This window comes from Austrofundulus limnaeus, unplaced genomic scaffold (genome assembly GCF_001266775.1).
Source record: "Austrofundulus limnaeus strain Quisiro unplaced genomic scaffold, Austrofundulus_limnaeus-1.0 Scaffold1, whole genome shotgun sequence".
In the NCBI taxonomy this organism is placed as follows: Eukaryota; Metazoa; Chordata; class Actinopteri; order Cyprinodontiformes; family Rivulidae; genus Austrofundulus; species Austrofundulus limnaeus.
In genome coordinates, this window is record NW_013952403.1 from 3,286,420 (window position 1) to 3,302,607 (window position 16,188).

General features: G+C 40.5%; 1 protein-coding gene across 6 annotated transcripts in view; it reads left to right on the forward strand.

The window, feature by feature from the left end:
* Positions 1-16,188, forward strand: part of LOC106515388 (disks large homolog 3) — a 73,084-nt gene extending 56,896 nt beyond the window's left edge. For 3 of the 6 annotated variants that reach the window (XM_014005186.1, XM_014005199.1, XM_014005194.1), the window contains exons 12-14: positions 7,160-7,316; positions 7,789-7,891; positions 16,072-16,188. In XM_014005186.1, coding sequence (XP_013860640.1) covers positions 7,160-7,316; positions 7,789-7,891; positions 16,072-16,142 — 331 coding nt within the window. In that variant the 3' untranslated portion in view covers positions 16,143-16,188. The remainder of the gene's footprint in view (positions 1-7,159; positions 7,317-7,788; positions 7,892-16,071) is intronic. The other 3 variants (XM_014005211.1, XM_014005207.1, XM_014005219.1) reach the window with 3 other exon arrangements.

Consider the following 16,188-nt stretch of genomic DNA (forward strand, 5'->3'; position numbering starts at 1 on the left):
CTACAAATCCCAGTCACACTGCTCTCTGAGTGCAGGTCTGAACAAATCATAGGTGTGTCTGCTTGTGGAGATCGGCTGTTGTAGTTATTGAAACATGGCTGTGGAGCAAACTTGTTTGGGGGCTAAATTATATCTTTAGAAAGGGGTTTTGGTTTGGTTAAGTTGCCATTATCCTGCATTTTGTTGCTTATTTACATGTATTGTCATGGTGATTTTGATGATACATGCGTGTAAAGTAGTTTTAAGTACCCTCATGTTGTGTTAGACAAGGAAAAATGTTTAATTTACAAATGTCAGCTCAGTGGGGCCGGGGTGGTGTGCACATCAACAATGCTGGACAGTGTATGGCGGTTGTGTGCTGAGAGAGGCTCCTTGTCATGTCTTGTATGTTTTGTGATGGGATATTTTAACCTCTGACTTCCTGTCTAAGTAGTGGATCAGAAGTAGCATTCATGGGGACTTGATTGGACCGTCCCATGGGACTTTGAGTCAGCTTAATTTGCAGCTCTGAGGAAAGAAGCCCATATTTTTCTGTTTACTGGTGTGCGTGTGAGTGTTTATGTTGCCCTGTAATGTCCTTGTACAAGCAGTCCACATGACTTGTATGTGCATTTGTTGCATCTTTGTTGGTATGTGTGCTTCTTTTTTGTGTGTCCTACACTTGTCCAGTTCACTGTGATTCCTGTACCCCACAGCAGGGCTGAACCTATTTACAGTGTCATCCACAAACCTGGGGATAGCAAGGCACCCCAGGCCCTCTACAGAGGCTTCTCTCCTTCCCCCGCTCCCTTGTGCCAAGGTCCACTCCCCTTCTCTAGCAGGTACTAACCTAGTCCATCTTGCCTTGCTTAGCTAACCCTCCTCTCTGTAGCTCAGAATCTAGATCTGGCCACGGACAGGACGGAGAATTCCTACCCAACTACCAGGTTACAGTGTCTCAATTGTGCAGATGTTAACATAAAAAGAGTTATTTAGGTCATAGGATCATCAAGAAGTGAAGGAGAGGGGAGGGTTGGAGGGGTGACATTTGTGATTTCTTCTTTTAGTTTTTGTTTTTCTGTTTGCATGTAAATGTTCCCTCACCTCATATGTTTTTGGCTGCTTTATTCTGGTATAAAGTGTGTTAGTTCCTCTTGTATTGTGCAACAAACTCTTAACATAAAATATAGTTTGTGTTATAAATTTATGTGCACATTTCATGGACGATTATCACGGCGAGTCTGAGCTTTCAGTTGTTTCTTTGATATGTCTTTTTTTCTGGAGCAAACTAAAATAAAACATTAGTTTAGGAAATACACACTCGGTTTAACTTGCCATAGCAAGTTGGATGTTGATCAAATGCCTTTTTTTTTACTGCTTATCATTTTTCACTTGTAACCTAATAAGGTCATAAAGTAAAACCAACACTGCTGTGTGAAACAGTTACAGGGCCTTTGATATTTGATGTGGTCAAACAGCTCTGTCTGTTTCTACTGATCATCGAACATTTCACCAGCAGGTTCAGTTTATTTGTTGTTAGATAAAATAATGACATTAAAAACACAGTCTCTCAAATCATTAAGAAAAAACATTTAACTATTTAAATTTGCATTGTCCATCTGTGGTGAAAATAAATAGGGAGAATTGTTCCTTTTTTTTACATTGTAACAAGAAAAAAGCCCCTGTAGTTTATCACTGACCCTACTGCAGACAGGCAGCGACATTAACGTTCCAGCCGTTTTTGTTTATTTCAGACTTACGCTGTGATGAGTTGCTCCTGTTTAGTCAGAAATCCATTTCTATCAGCAGATGTTGACAGTTCAGGCTTTAAATCTGCAGCTGAATATAAATGAGTCCAGGAAACAATCCTGATTTGTGTAAATCTGGTCTTTTTGCCCTTCAGATTTGTACTGACTCTTGTGAACTTTCACATTGAAACATTTCTTGAGCAATTCAGTGATAGTTGTCAGACAAATCAAAGAATCTACTCGCTATTATAGGTTGTAATCATTAAAGTTATGAGGTCGCAGGTGCATAAACTAAAAAACATATGAGATTGTCATGATCTCTGACTTGACATTATAGGTTGGTGTTGAATATTAAAAAAAACTGACATTCCTTTTTTATTTTAAGATGTTGACAAGTAATTCGGTCAATGAAAGAACAGTTAAAGAAATAACTGAAAGCTTAATAATGGCATGACATTCATGTCTTGGACGCTAAAATGCTAAACACATTCAGCATATTCAGCTGCTGTGATGTCTTTCGTGAGCCCACATGAAATCTGAAAGAAAGTTTGAATGCAGTAGCAAATTTAGGAGGATCAGATTTGAAAGAAATTACCTGGTTATTATTTCTTGCTGTTGACCTGTGTGGATGTCTTGCTCTACATTTCAGTTTCACATAAAACCTATTGAGCTATTATTCGTCCGCCACTTTTCAAACAATTTGTTCATATCTTTGAATTTCAAGCTGTAAAATGGAGCTGTACCTGCACTTTACAAAACCATCACCACAGGAGAGCAGCCGAAAGGGCTTCACGCTCCCACAAACTGCCCAATTCCATCTGTCAGGAAGCATTGATAAAACAGAGTTTCACTAGTTTTTATATTTGTGGCAGTAGCTTGTGGGTTATTTTCTATTTGGCATCATCAAATGTGCTAAAGGCCCCCTGCATTTTGATTTTTTTCCTCCACAGTCATGTTCATTGTGCATCACCACATGGATGAATGCTTGACTGTTTCTGTGTGAGCCATTGCTTGTGTTAAATTTAGCATATATTGCATAACATATATGCTCTGATTCCAATGAGTGTTTTCCTAAGGACGTGTGAGAAGATAGAGTTTGGTTTAAAATAAAGGAAACAATGGAGGGTGGTGCGGCCACCCTCCACGAAGCAACGTTAGAGCATCTTGCTTTCTGATTTATGTAGGTCTAAACAGTCTTGCTGTTACCATAAATGCGATGCAAGCCAGCAGACCAACAGCAGCAGAAGACAATCCTGCAGCTGTCATGATTCATCAGCACGCTGGGAAAAAAAACTCGGGCCATGCACTCTGGTCTTACCCCTCTCATCACCCTTACTGCCAGCACCAATCACACATGCATACTGTACAAAGAGACATTTGCTTACAGCGTGCTGACAAACGAGCATAAACACAGACTTTAAGAGCAGCGTACAGTTATGACACTGGGACATAGCCACCCGCACCTACACCCAACACGCCACACACCTCGTAAACCCTCTGAAATCGCTCCCCACACTGGTGACCATGCTTGCACCTGTTTGCGCCCAGTGTGTTTTTGTGTCGGGTCGACTGCATGATCAGAAATTATTGACTTTGTCTCAGGGGACATCGTGGCTGACAACTTGATCCCTGTCATAACAGATGCGCCTCTAAGCGCTAAGAAGCTAATAGGCAGATTCCATTCTCATTAGCCGTTAGCTTCAACTTGTAATGTTATTTTAGATGGATGCTACATCAAGCCTGGGATTCTATAGAAGTAGAGCTGGATGGTTGTGAGAAATGAGTCGGTGCTTATATCGGCCATACCTCCCCTCCGTGGTGTCAGCAAAGACACATGCCCCTCCACTTTATCCATCTGATATAACCCCCTTTCTTACTTGTGCCAACATTTGCCTTGACGAGAGATAAAGCCTGTATTTAAAATGCATGTTTGGTGTAAACATGCAGATGTGCAGTGGTGACAATGCACTCAAGCAGCTCCCACCTGTTAGTGCTATCGAGCTCTGCAGCAGAATCTGTATACAGTTCTGCCCAAATGTTTTGAAAACTTTAGAACTTCTGATTTTTATCAAGCTGCGTCATTGAGGAGAAACTTCTGTTCTGTGCTCCATTCAATCTCGCATCACAAAGACTGCTCACAAAACGAAACCGGAATTAACATAAAAAAGAGGGAGACCTTCAAAACATTAAATAGTTGAATGCTGGAACAAATCACCCTGAGCTTTGTTTGTGTGCACCAAGGACAAGTGTGGCTGCAGTCACACTGAATACAAAATTTCACATTTTAAGATAAGTTTACTTTGATTTCACAAGCATAACGTCTGAAAGTATCCTTTCATCACTTCGAGTGCACAAAAACGTACTGCACTTTAGTGAACGTGCTTTTGTGAACACAGAAGCCTCACTTTTGCAGCAGCAAGTGAGCTAATCAGTAACTCACTGTTCTATTGAAACTTACAGAACCTTTAACTGGCCAGGGTAAGAATTCAGTCGTTTGTGATGCTTTGACCTTTGGTCAAAGTTTCAAAGACTGAAGCGCAGAGAGGAGTTTCAAATAAAACCAGCAGCAGGAGATTCATCTGAGTACACAACATTGGTGTTCATTATTCTTTTATACTTAAATCTTTTTTTTCTGAGTCACAGAAAGAGGGATGTAGTTTAAGCTGCCACGTTAGTGGTGAAAAAATATGTCCTGGTGAAATTAGAAGGAAAAAGAGCAGCCTAAAAAAATCTATGGCTCAAATTAAATCAGTGAAAAGAAAGACAGACTACAATATACTTGTCTCTCTATATAAGCTTATGTAATCTGTTTGAGATACAGAAGGATAAAGCATCACAATAGTAAGTGTCTGGATGTTTAAAATGGCGTCCATCTACAGTGTCCACCATTAATCAGCCAAGCAGAGCCAATTACTGTGCTGTGTCCAAGACAGCGCGACCCACTGAACCCTGCAGCCCAGAAATCCATTCACAGCTTCAGGACTGAGCTGCTGCAGCCGCAGTCAGCACACTGAAGCACAGAGGGGAAATACAGCCATGGGAGGGGTGGCGAGTTCTGAATTATAGAGACGGCTGAGCAGAGCAAAAGGCTTTTTACTGCTCCATGACTGTTTACATTCCTGGCATGGATGAAAAGGCATTGAGGGGAGGGGGAGGCAGGTCTTATGATAGAGAGCGGAGGCTTTATCCCTGCATTTAAATCTGTAAGAATTTGCTGGCATTTTCCATGAAAACGACACTTCTCGCGGACAAATGCACAACAGAAACACAGGCCCCTTTAGAGTCCCAGTTGCACGATAAGAAGACGTTATCTCCTAAAATATTCCACGTTATCTTCCTGTCGTGAAATCTAGCTTGCTGTCCGGCGCGCAGCCTGGTCATAGATTATGAAGTTGACAAATCAAAGGCCTCAAAGCCACGAAAGGCCATCCATGAGTCTGATTACACTTCTACAAATTAACAAGGAGCTTCTGGGAATCTGTCTGCCTAGTCTCCAGAGGTTCCGGCTGACAGACAGGAATGCTGCTCTGCTGCACCGAAAAGAGCTGAACCTGCAAAAACATGACAGCAGAGACGAGGAGACAGCACGGCATGGAAAGAGATAAACTCTGGATGACCTTGATATGTTTGAGCCACAGTCATTTCAGATGTGACCAAGTGGGGATTTATGCTTCTTCCAATGGAACTCAGGAGAAAACGATTTGCACGGGAGCGTTAGGGTTAAGTGTGTCGCTTCGCTTTTGTCGCAGTCGGGTGAGGTCCTGCTTCTCATCACAGCACACATGGGATGAGATAGGCAACTCAAGGATGTCTCAAATCAGACCCCACCTCTCTGTGGAAGGTCAGTTAGACCGAGGGGTCCCGGAGTAACGCTGAGCCCAGCAATATGCCACAGCCAGCATGTTCACGGTGAACATCTCATCCTCCGTGCCACTGCTGAGGAGTCTGCCTCAGAACACCGGGAGGAAATGCTCTTTCAGAAGCAAGCACCGGATCTGGATCGTAAGGTAACCATGGAGACGGTGCGTGCCATGTGAAGCCGAGAAGAAAAGCTCAAAATGGAAACCAAGGTTATTTAAAGCCTGGGTTAACTGGAGGCACATCAGTTGTTTTAGCATGCTTGTGGCAATTACTGCTCATCATTTTTATTAGTTTCTCTAATCTTTCACAATATTATAGAAGAGAAGAAGACTGTCTACAGTTTGTTTTTTAACTGTTCCTTGAACCTTGTTTTCAGAAATACTACTTCAGTACGTGTCTCATAAAGAATTGTTTTTCAGCTTTACGTATCTTGTAACTTCTGAAGTTTTTTAATCAGCACGAGTAGATTTTCTTGTTGTAGATACCGTTTTGTTTTTCCATAGGCTGCAGGTACCAGGGTCTCCGAAAGCCTGGAAAGTTTCCTCTATGGGAAAACTGCCTTAACAACTAGTTTGAGTGCAGCCATTAGGGAATGTGAAGTAATTGTTCCTGTAGACCGCAGGCTAAGTAGTGCCAGAGAAGACCACTAATAGAAGACATGCTGTGTCTCTTTTTTCCCCAAAGGAAATTGTGTGTTTTTGTGCAGAACAATAGATGTTAATCTACAGATATCCACTGGAAGTATAAGTGCGTGTGTGCAATAACTGTTCTTGAGTGTGTGTTTGCATGTGTGTGAAGTGTGTTCACAGAGGGGTTTTACTGTACTGAGGCAGCGGTTTGGCCTCTCGAGCACCTTTAAGCTGAGGCAGTCTGAACAGCCTGCTGGAGGATGAGTCATAGTGGCTGAAGCAGAGCATGAGGAGGTGGCCTGTTGTTGTGCTCTGATCTGACTGGATGTTAATGTGTGTCCACGGTTCTCTTGGTGTTTAGAGTGCTACAAAGTTTTTAGAAGAGACAGCTGAGGAGTGAGAATATCAAACAAGCCTTAAAATTCTCCTTGTGTTAATGATTTATTGATTTAAAGCTGTTGTAACATCTTTTTAATTGTTACTTTTCTGTTTTTAATATAGATTGTTCAAATTTAAAATATTATACTCTGCTTAAAATGTTGAGGTAAAAATGTTTTTTTTGCTAAATCTAAGTATTTACAGTATCCCATTTTGACTCAGGCAAGCCTTTGCATGCCACTGTGCTGGCGTTATGATTATTTCATACTAATTTCATGGCTAATTATTGTTTTCTGTCATTGTGTGGTGTTCTCTGCCTAAATCATTTTAACTGTTTATTTAAAGCACTCACTTTGAAATATGAGGCAGGCCGGCTGTTTGTAGCTGCCTAAACTGAGCGTACTAAACCTTTTGGTATGATAAACAGTCCGAACCGAAGATGGCCATCTGAAAATGTTCCTGTTCATAACAATTTCTATATTACAGCTCCGGTCATCTCACTGTGCTGTGATGACCCCTGTCCTGTCCTGCCCTTCATCCTGACGCCGTCTCTCCTTTTGGCAGGGAGCCGAGGAAGGTGGTGTTGCACAAGGGCTCCACCGGCCTGGGCTTCAACATCGTCGGCGGGGAGGATGGGGAGGGGATTTTCGTCTCCTTCATCTTGGCTGGAGGGCCGGCTGACCTGAGCGGCGAGCTGAGGAGGGGCGACCGGATTCTCTCAGTCAGTATTTCAACTTCAGGCCTCCTGTTTGCCCACATCCACGACTGTAACAAGTCTGAGGCAGCGGGTTTTTCAGCCAGCTCCCGCTGTCAGAATAATGATGATAAAACTGAAGGTGGCCTGGTGTTTGGAAAGCCTGCAAACACCTGCCCACACAGAAACGTCCTTGAGCAAGACATTAACTCCATAACAACTCTGAGGGAGCTAAGCCGCTGTCTGTTTAAAATCCAGTGCTGCCTCTTTTTTATTTTAATGCTGCTCTTTGTCCAAAAAAGATGGACAAATGAGTAAACGTTAAATTTGGAAATTTTATGCAAAGCTGCCCGTCGGAAAAACAAGTCATACGGTATTAATGTTAAACGTTCTCCTAAAAAGGCAAATCTTACTCAAAATGTTTGAATGAAATTAAACGCAGCTACACTTGTTTTCTGATTTTGTGACTTCTTCACTAAATCGTCCTGATTATTTGCAGGTAAATGGAGTAAACCTTAGGAATGCTACACATGAGCAGGCGGCTGCAGCACTGAAGAGAGCTGGACAAACTGTCACCATCATTGCTCAGTACAGGCCTGAAGGTAAGACCTTACTGTCTCCTGTCACATAGGAATATATTATATTTTATCATGAATGTGTTTTTTAAACCATTTGTAGTGAACCAAGTTATTACCTAAATTAGTTTTCTGGTCTCTCTAATTGCTTGATACATATTTGCTTTGGTGATAATTTGATAATTACTTAAAACAAGATTTTTACAGCGCTTCTCAGTGAACATAGCATTGACTGATACTGGACAACCTACCTTTAGTAGTTGAAATACACAACCATATCTGCAATTAATCACTAAACGTAGCTGACAGTTTGTGATTTTGGGGTTTTAGTAGTCCCTCTGAGTTTTTAAACACCTCCTAATATTCAGGGACACCTTCAGAAAAAACTGAAACAGATGGCCAGAAAAGGGGCCACTGATAATTTCTTTGTGACCCTGACTTTTTTCTGTTTTACCAGTTAAAAAAAGAAAACAATGAAAATATGAGCACGTCAACATTATTTGATCTAATATTGTTTTTAAACTTTTAATTTGGCAAAGTATTATTATTAACATGCAGTCTTATATATCACATGCTCTGCAGATTATTTTAAGATCAACCCCGCTGCATTTCAATTGATGTTTCTTAATCTTTGTATTTAGTGAATAAACATCAGTCCCATATATTCAATAGTCTGATTTACTTTCTCCCTTCTATTTGGATGTATTAACCTATCTGTCTTTGGATAAGAACTTTTGTAAGTAAATAAATAAATAAATAAATAAATAAATAAATAAATAAATAAATAAGTTTTTAGGCTACCACAGATGTATTAAATTGTTTAATATTCTCAAGTTTGATTTTGGAATTTTACGTTGAATTAATAAATATATAGTTGGGCTTTTATAATGTGTCAGTGTGTCTGAAAAGTATTTTAGTTGTCTCAGCGGTTTGTTTTTGTCGATCGTATCTGAAAGACGAAGGTGATAATAATATTTTTGGATGAAGCTGGGTGTGTGCATGTGTGCTCATGTGTCTGTCTATTATCAAAACAGCTTATCAACCACTGGACATATTTTAATGAAGTTTACAGAAAGTAAGCATTGGATGTACATCTACAGCAGATTAACTTTTGGAGTCATCCATGTTCAAAATGGTTGCCACAGCCAACTACATCTAACTGACCTTAAAAAAAACTGGCTGTAACTTTTTTTACAGATATTGATCTAAAACATAGTGTTCTAGTAGATGACATTGATCCCCAACATATATTTAGAGCATTGACAGATTGCAAAAGGTCTTTGTCTAAAATGTTGCCATTAACTATGTATTTGGAGTCAACTGTGTTTGTTAGCAAAATATCTCATGAATCACTGGATGGATTTCAATTAAACTTTCAGGAAGTAATCAGGGGATGTTCCACTACAACCAGTCAACTTTTGGAGTCAATCTAATTTAAGATGGCTGCCACAGTCAACTGACTTTTGACACAGAAATGTGACCCATGCTGGTAATTCATTCCCCTTAAGGCTGGAATTCCTGATGACATCATTCTAGACCAATAGGAGGGTTTCACATGACGTCAAGATGCAGTGCCACGAGAGCACAAAGTTCGGCTGGAGGTCAGGAAGTGGAAAAAGTGGAGGATCTGCTATCTTGTGTAGTTTACGAGTGCTCCAATCATTCTAACTGAATCAATAATAAATAATTATACACTGATTAAATTATATAATAAATTTTAAAAATGTATGGCTCTTTTGTTCATCATATTTGAAGCATGTTGCAGCAGGAGGATGCAAAAGAGGGCTGATTCATGGGGGGAAAAACACCTCATTCCACCCTCTGGTGTCACTCCCACCCCACCGAACAAACATAAACCCCCCAAACTCCTTTCTGACTGAAGCCTGAAAATATCAGACAAGTGGCAAAAAATCTACTGGAGGATGAAAATAAAAAGAGGCGAAAGTTGAATAGAGTTCGGCAGCGATGGAGAGAGTGAGATCGGAAGTGAGCTATGAGATATCCGAAATTTATTAAATTGATTATATTTGTAAAACTATATTTCATAGTTAGCAGTTAACATACCTCTGAATGAAGTGATCACTGCAGACACATCCTGCTCCTCCTGACAGCACCGCAGACAGTTTAAAATCCACTTTTTACGTTGTCTTTCTGTGAGCTTTCTACATTTTTCATCTTTGTGTGATAATCTTCAGTGCTTCACAAAGTTGGGCAGAATCGTGCGGAATTATTCATCAGAAAAACTATTGATGATTATTATTTGGCACTTGGTGATGTAAGATGTGTGTGGTATCGACAGCCTCAGCAAATCTTTAGGTACTTTCGAAAACTCATTCGTCTTCATCATACGGCTGACATATTTGTGAACAAATTGTTGTTATACAGTATACAGTATCTTGAAATAGGATCTAAATCCATACAATATAAACTCTCTACAGTAGTTCCACCATAGACATTTTACCCCCTGCCCTCCAGTGGAGATGCTCCGCCTTCGAAACCACGTGACTGAAACCCAACTATAAAATTCAAGTTGGTCTTGATAATGAAACACTTTGTAAACAAAGGTTTTTTGCAGGTCAGGTGATATATTACCAAATTTCCACAAACTACTTATTATTTTGAAGCTTTTGAGATGGACAATAAGTCAATAAATAATAATAATTAGTCATTGTGACTCATTTAGAATACATCACTATTTCTCTTTTAACTTAACAGGTCTTGACCTAAAATTTAGTGTAATTAATAACACATATTGGGCATCTTTTATTTATTTATGTTTTGTTTTTTTGTCCCAGCTGTAAACTCGTCGCTGGTTTAGGTGAATAGTCATTTTCAATCCACTTGGTGTGCACGTGCGTCATCCAGGAAACACTTTTTTTTGACGGGTTGCATTGTGGGAAATGTAGGAATTCGTAAGTTGGCGCTCACGCTTGTTAGTAAATGACGCGATATTTCGGCTTCTGTTGCACTTGTTCTTTTTTGTGTTTTCGCACGTCCCATAACGTTATGAGAAAGTACAGTAATGAAGGGTTTATTGTGTCTTTATCCGTGCAGTCAGGTGTACTTGGACCCGTGGCGGCTGAGATAATAACTCAGGGAGCAAACAGGGGCAGAGTGTCAATATTCAGGTTTAGGGGCGGCCCTTGTATTAGCACGCTAACCAGTAAAGCCAACTGCGAGGCGGGTAAACTGGTGCCGTCCTTCCCCTCTGTTCAAACCCCGGAACCCGCACGACAAGTTGCAGTTTATGGACTCGAACCAAGGCAGCTATGGACCGGGAAGATTAACCGGAAACTTACGTGCCGAACTTCCACTGCGGCGCTGAAAGAAGGTTTTAAATGCGCTTAAAGTGAAAGTGGAAAGCGGCAAACTCTATTTTTTTATATTCTTATCGGTCTACCAGCAAGTCAGAATGCGGATGGGGGATGGGATCGGATACAACAGCAGCAGAGCCGAAGCTGAAGCCGCATGAACTAATGGCTGGATGAAGAAACTACCGGCTGCGGCATCGAAACAGTAGCCACAGTTTAATTTAACTTGAGGTGAGACGAAAAGGGAAGAGTGTTGATAAGTTATGGACTTGTTTAAGCTGAAATAAGCTTCGTGAGCTGTCTTTATACGGAGAACGTTTGCTGTTGTTAGCACTAACCTGTGTACTTTCACTCTAACAGTATCGTGTAAAATAGGTGTACTTTCACCGTATTAAACTATAATTGACAAAATTAAGTTACATATACTTTATTTTTTATTATACTTTTAAATTGATAAGAATGTGCTTTAAGAAAGCCTCACCCGGACTTGTGTAGTAAACATCTACCTGAAGCTCGTCTTGTTTTAGTTAAGTTCACGCTGTTTAAAAGAAAAACTTGCTTACTATTTACAACTCTCCTATAAATTCATAGCCTTATTCTTATATTTCAGTTTCATGTGTCTGAGCTTAGTCAACTGTGTTTTTGTAGTCTTGTGTAACCTCAACCTATAGGGAGGACACGCACACATACAGGTGTGGTCAGACAGGTGTGTGTCTGCTCACCTCACCTCTGAGCTGGGAACACGTGTATTTATCCTGACCTTACATCTGTTTGTCACTGCCTTACCTCATACTTTGACCACAGGTTCATTTTTTTGTGCTGACTAAAGCAAGGTTCACCTGTTGCTCAGCTTTCTTTCCCCAAGTTTAGTTCAACAAAATGGCTGTGCTGCCTCGACACACTCGTATTTCTCAGTCTTATAGTCATTCTTTGCGTGTATTCGAGCATGTCGCTGTGAAGCTGTAAAAAATGCTTAAAGATAATATTGTGAGCTTTACATCGAAGCTAAGACTCTCTGGTTAGACTATGACAGGAATGTGAAAGGGCATAAGTTGCAGCATGTTCCTCAGTCCATACTTGCTGTTTTATTAAACAATTTTCAGACAACAAATAATGCACCTAGGATGTTAAGGTTCATGGGAATTTGGATCTTTGAGTTGAGCTGAGCCTCCACTTAAGACAGACAGGTTGAGATCAAAACTGACAGTGGTGGAATTTGGATTGTGTTCCGGTCTCAAAGTGCAGATCAGTAATTGTCATTCTTGGCCCCGGCAAGTTCATTTTGTGTAGCACTCCAAATCATTCAGGGAGAATAGTGAACAATTATGCTGTTAGTTAAAGGGAACCTTTGTTTTCTGAAACAAATCGGGCTTTCAGCTCTGTGTGCCTCTTTGTTATTCAGTGAAGAACACTTATCTCTCAGTGTACAGTTCTTAACTAAACTAACAAGTCAAGTGCTGGCAAATGATTGACTTCCTGCATCGCCTCTGGTGACCTGAGATCTGAGGCCAGCAATTTTTGAACATGTTGTTCATTTGAGTTTGGAGCAGGAGGACCCCCTCCCAATGATCTGTACAAGAACAAATCAGTTGGAGGGGGATGGAGGATGAGTGCCGGTTTATGCTAGGCAAACTGCCTGGAGTGTTTTCTCAAAGACCGGGGCCTGGGCATCAATGGACCTTTGATCTGAGGCCAGCTCTGAATACTACAAGAAGAAGCCTGCCCAACTCTGAGCGGCTTTCTAAAGCATCATACGCTCTTTAACTCTGACAGGAATGGAAGCGAGGGGTGTATATGTGCTTAGTGCGTTCCTTAGCATTGGAGTGGAATTGGACTTAAGTCTTTGCATGCAGGAAATGAGAGGAGGGGTTTAGAGGAAATGTTACACTCCATGCACCCTCATTAAATTTACAACAGCGTGCTTTGGAGGCCTTAGTAGGAACATGTTCTTCAAGTTCTGCAGTGAACTTTTATCAGAGAGAAGGTGTTTGCGTTTACTGGCTCAACTATCCCTGAGAATATAACACATTCTCACATTACAAACACATGCTCAGCTTGTTGCATAACTGGATCAAAAAGAGAAGCCACTGTCCCCCAAAATAAAAAAGGCTGTACAACTTAATGAGGACACACAGTGGGAGTGAGACACAGAGTAGTCCCAGTTTCTATTAGCTGTCTTTTATTCCTGTGGGTCACTCCTAAAATACAAGTTCCCTCCAGAGTATTAATTGCTTTAAAGAACCTGGATTTTAGTCATATTTGAAGACACCCACTTTTGCAGCACTTCAAAGGTGTTCTTATAGGATGAATCATTTATGTGGGATTGATCATCTGGACCAGTCTGGACCTTGTTAGTTTTCATGTCCTTCACTACATCAGTTAGCTGTTCATATTAGTATTTGGAACATTTGAGGCTGTTTCTACTTGAAATATGATTTTTGGAGACAACACCGTTTTAGTTCAGGATCCATGTCCAGTACAAATGGAAGAGCTTTAATTATTTATTTATTTATTTATTTATTTTCAGTTTGTTTAGTCATTTTTGACATGACTGTCCAAATGAGAGCAGGAAAAAAACGTTGAGTTATGGAAACGTTTGATATTAATAATTTCATGGAGCGGTTTGCAGCAGAATGCGAAGCGGCTGGGATGAGTCCGCTCCTGGTCAGGTGAGAGTTTTTGCCTCAAGTTTAAATATCTGGTAGTCTTGTTTCCAGGTTATGGCAGGATGAAAATGGGGTGATGGATCAAGGGTCTTGTTTACAGTAATGAGGGTGTAGGGTGGTGAGGGTGGTTTGTTGTGGTGAAGAAGCTGAGCTGGAAGGTAAAGCCGGGCTATAAAACTATTATGATATATTATACAATAAACACGTGATCAATATCAATAGAAAATACGTCTGATAGAATGCTAATAAATTCACTAAAATGATCCAGAACTGCACAGCATCCTGGGAGACGTAGGCAGAGGAAAGACTTAAGCTGCTAAACCTCTCATGGCCCAGCTAAGGTTGGTGGCATCAACCAACTCACTGTTTGGTAAGCTAGCAACAACCTGTTGAGTAACATGCGCAGTAGCAGTTTCATGTTTTGCCACTGTGCCTTAGAACTGCTTCAAAGTATAAAAGAACAACGTGGAGTGAAAGGAGAAATTGAGTGCAACAGCTTGAGAAAATTTCAAATAGGTAAAACAAGCAAATCAATAATTATAAGTATTGACTGATATGAAACGCTGATATTGTGATCCATTTTTCAGCCATATCACCCAGCCCTTACCTTCTCTTATGAGATATACAGGGGTTGGACAATGAAAGTGAAACACCTGTCATTTTAGTGTGGGAGGTTTCATGGTTAAATTGGACCAGTCTTCATTAACTGCACATTGCACCAGTAAGAGCAGAGTGTGAAGGTTCAATTAGCAGGGTAAGAGCACAGTTTTGCTCAAAATATTGCAATGCACACAACATTATGGGTGACATACCAGAGTTCAAACGAGGACAAGACAGCAAGTCTTTGTGATTTATCAAGAGCCACGGTATCCAGGGTAATGTCAGCATACCCCCAAGAAGGACCAACMACATCCAACAGGATTAACTGTGGACGCAAGAGGAAGCTGTCTGAAAGGGATGTTATGGTCTAAAACCAGGTGGTTCAGTTTCATTGTCTAACCCCTGTAGATCACAATAGAAAGATAGAGAATACAAGCAACTAAAATTAAGTTTGTCTGATGGGTGGCACCGAGCTTTGACTTGGGGCAACCAAGTGAAGGGTTTCCTTCCTGGACTCGTTGCCATCACAGTCCAACCACAAATGAGCAAAAGCTGATCAATAGATGGGATTTATTAGTCTAAAACTAACCATTCACAATAATCTGAGTTTATTGCATTTGGCATCTATTGCTAAATAAATTTGATAACTTTGTAATTTCACTTAAGCTAAAATGAAAACCAAGGATACTGAACATACACAAAAATATGCATTATAACCAATTTATTTCTTTATCCTAGGCACAATTGACATCTAGAAGAATTTTAGCCTGAGTTGCTTACTTTTGAAGATGACAGTGGCTGCCTTTTTTTCTCTAAATTTTGCAGACATGAGAAACATCAACTACGTCTTTGTCAATGTGTTACATATTGAATGTTTACTCATGTGTATTAGTAAAATAATGTACAAGTAAAACTAATTATTGAGAATTAGAATGTCTCCAGTTTTCTTCTGTGTTTTCCTCTCTATCACGGATGAGAACATAGAGAGGAACGCTGGTTTGAGAGGAGTATAGGAAGCCATTTTTGTGAAGAAAAACCATCCATCATTAAACAGAGGTGGGGGCCTTCGTGTCCAGTTGTCCTCTTCCTACAACGCTGTTGTTACAAGTATGACTCAGCCCCCTGTGAGCAAAAGGTGTGAATCAGGGCCCCAATGATAAGTCAGGTGATGGGGCACATGACCCTCTATGAGCAATAGAGCCAATCAAGACACTAACGACCTATTGTTTGGCTGATGTTTGCATGTGACCAACCTGTTTGTCCACCATGTGGAGGCAGTGCTTATAACTGAAACTCTTCAGACTGAAGAAGTTTCTTGGAGGAGAGACAAACGTTTCATTAAAGAAGAACCTGTCCAGAGGACCTGCTTATTTTTTCTTTTTGATTTTTCTACCTGGATTACTGAGATGCATCAGGACATTTGCTTAAGTTATTATAGGTAAACCTGCTTAACAGTAGAGGAATAAAACAGTCTACAGAAGTTGTTGTTCAGTATATTGTGTCATCCTCCCATACCTTTGTTATGACTGACTCAAAAGCAAACCCATTATGTTTGAACAGTGGGAGTATCTTTATTCCAGTGTCACAGGTGTATTCTTCTTTCTGACCATGTTTCTGCTTGTGTGCTAAGGTATAATGAAGTTCTGGACCTGCTGTAAACGGTGTTGCAGAACTGCATGTAGTCAGATGTCGCCATTATAAAAAAGGTGGAGTAGCAGTTAAGCTATCTCATGATTCCCACCCACAA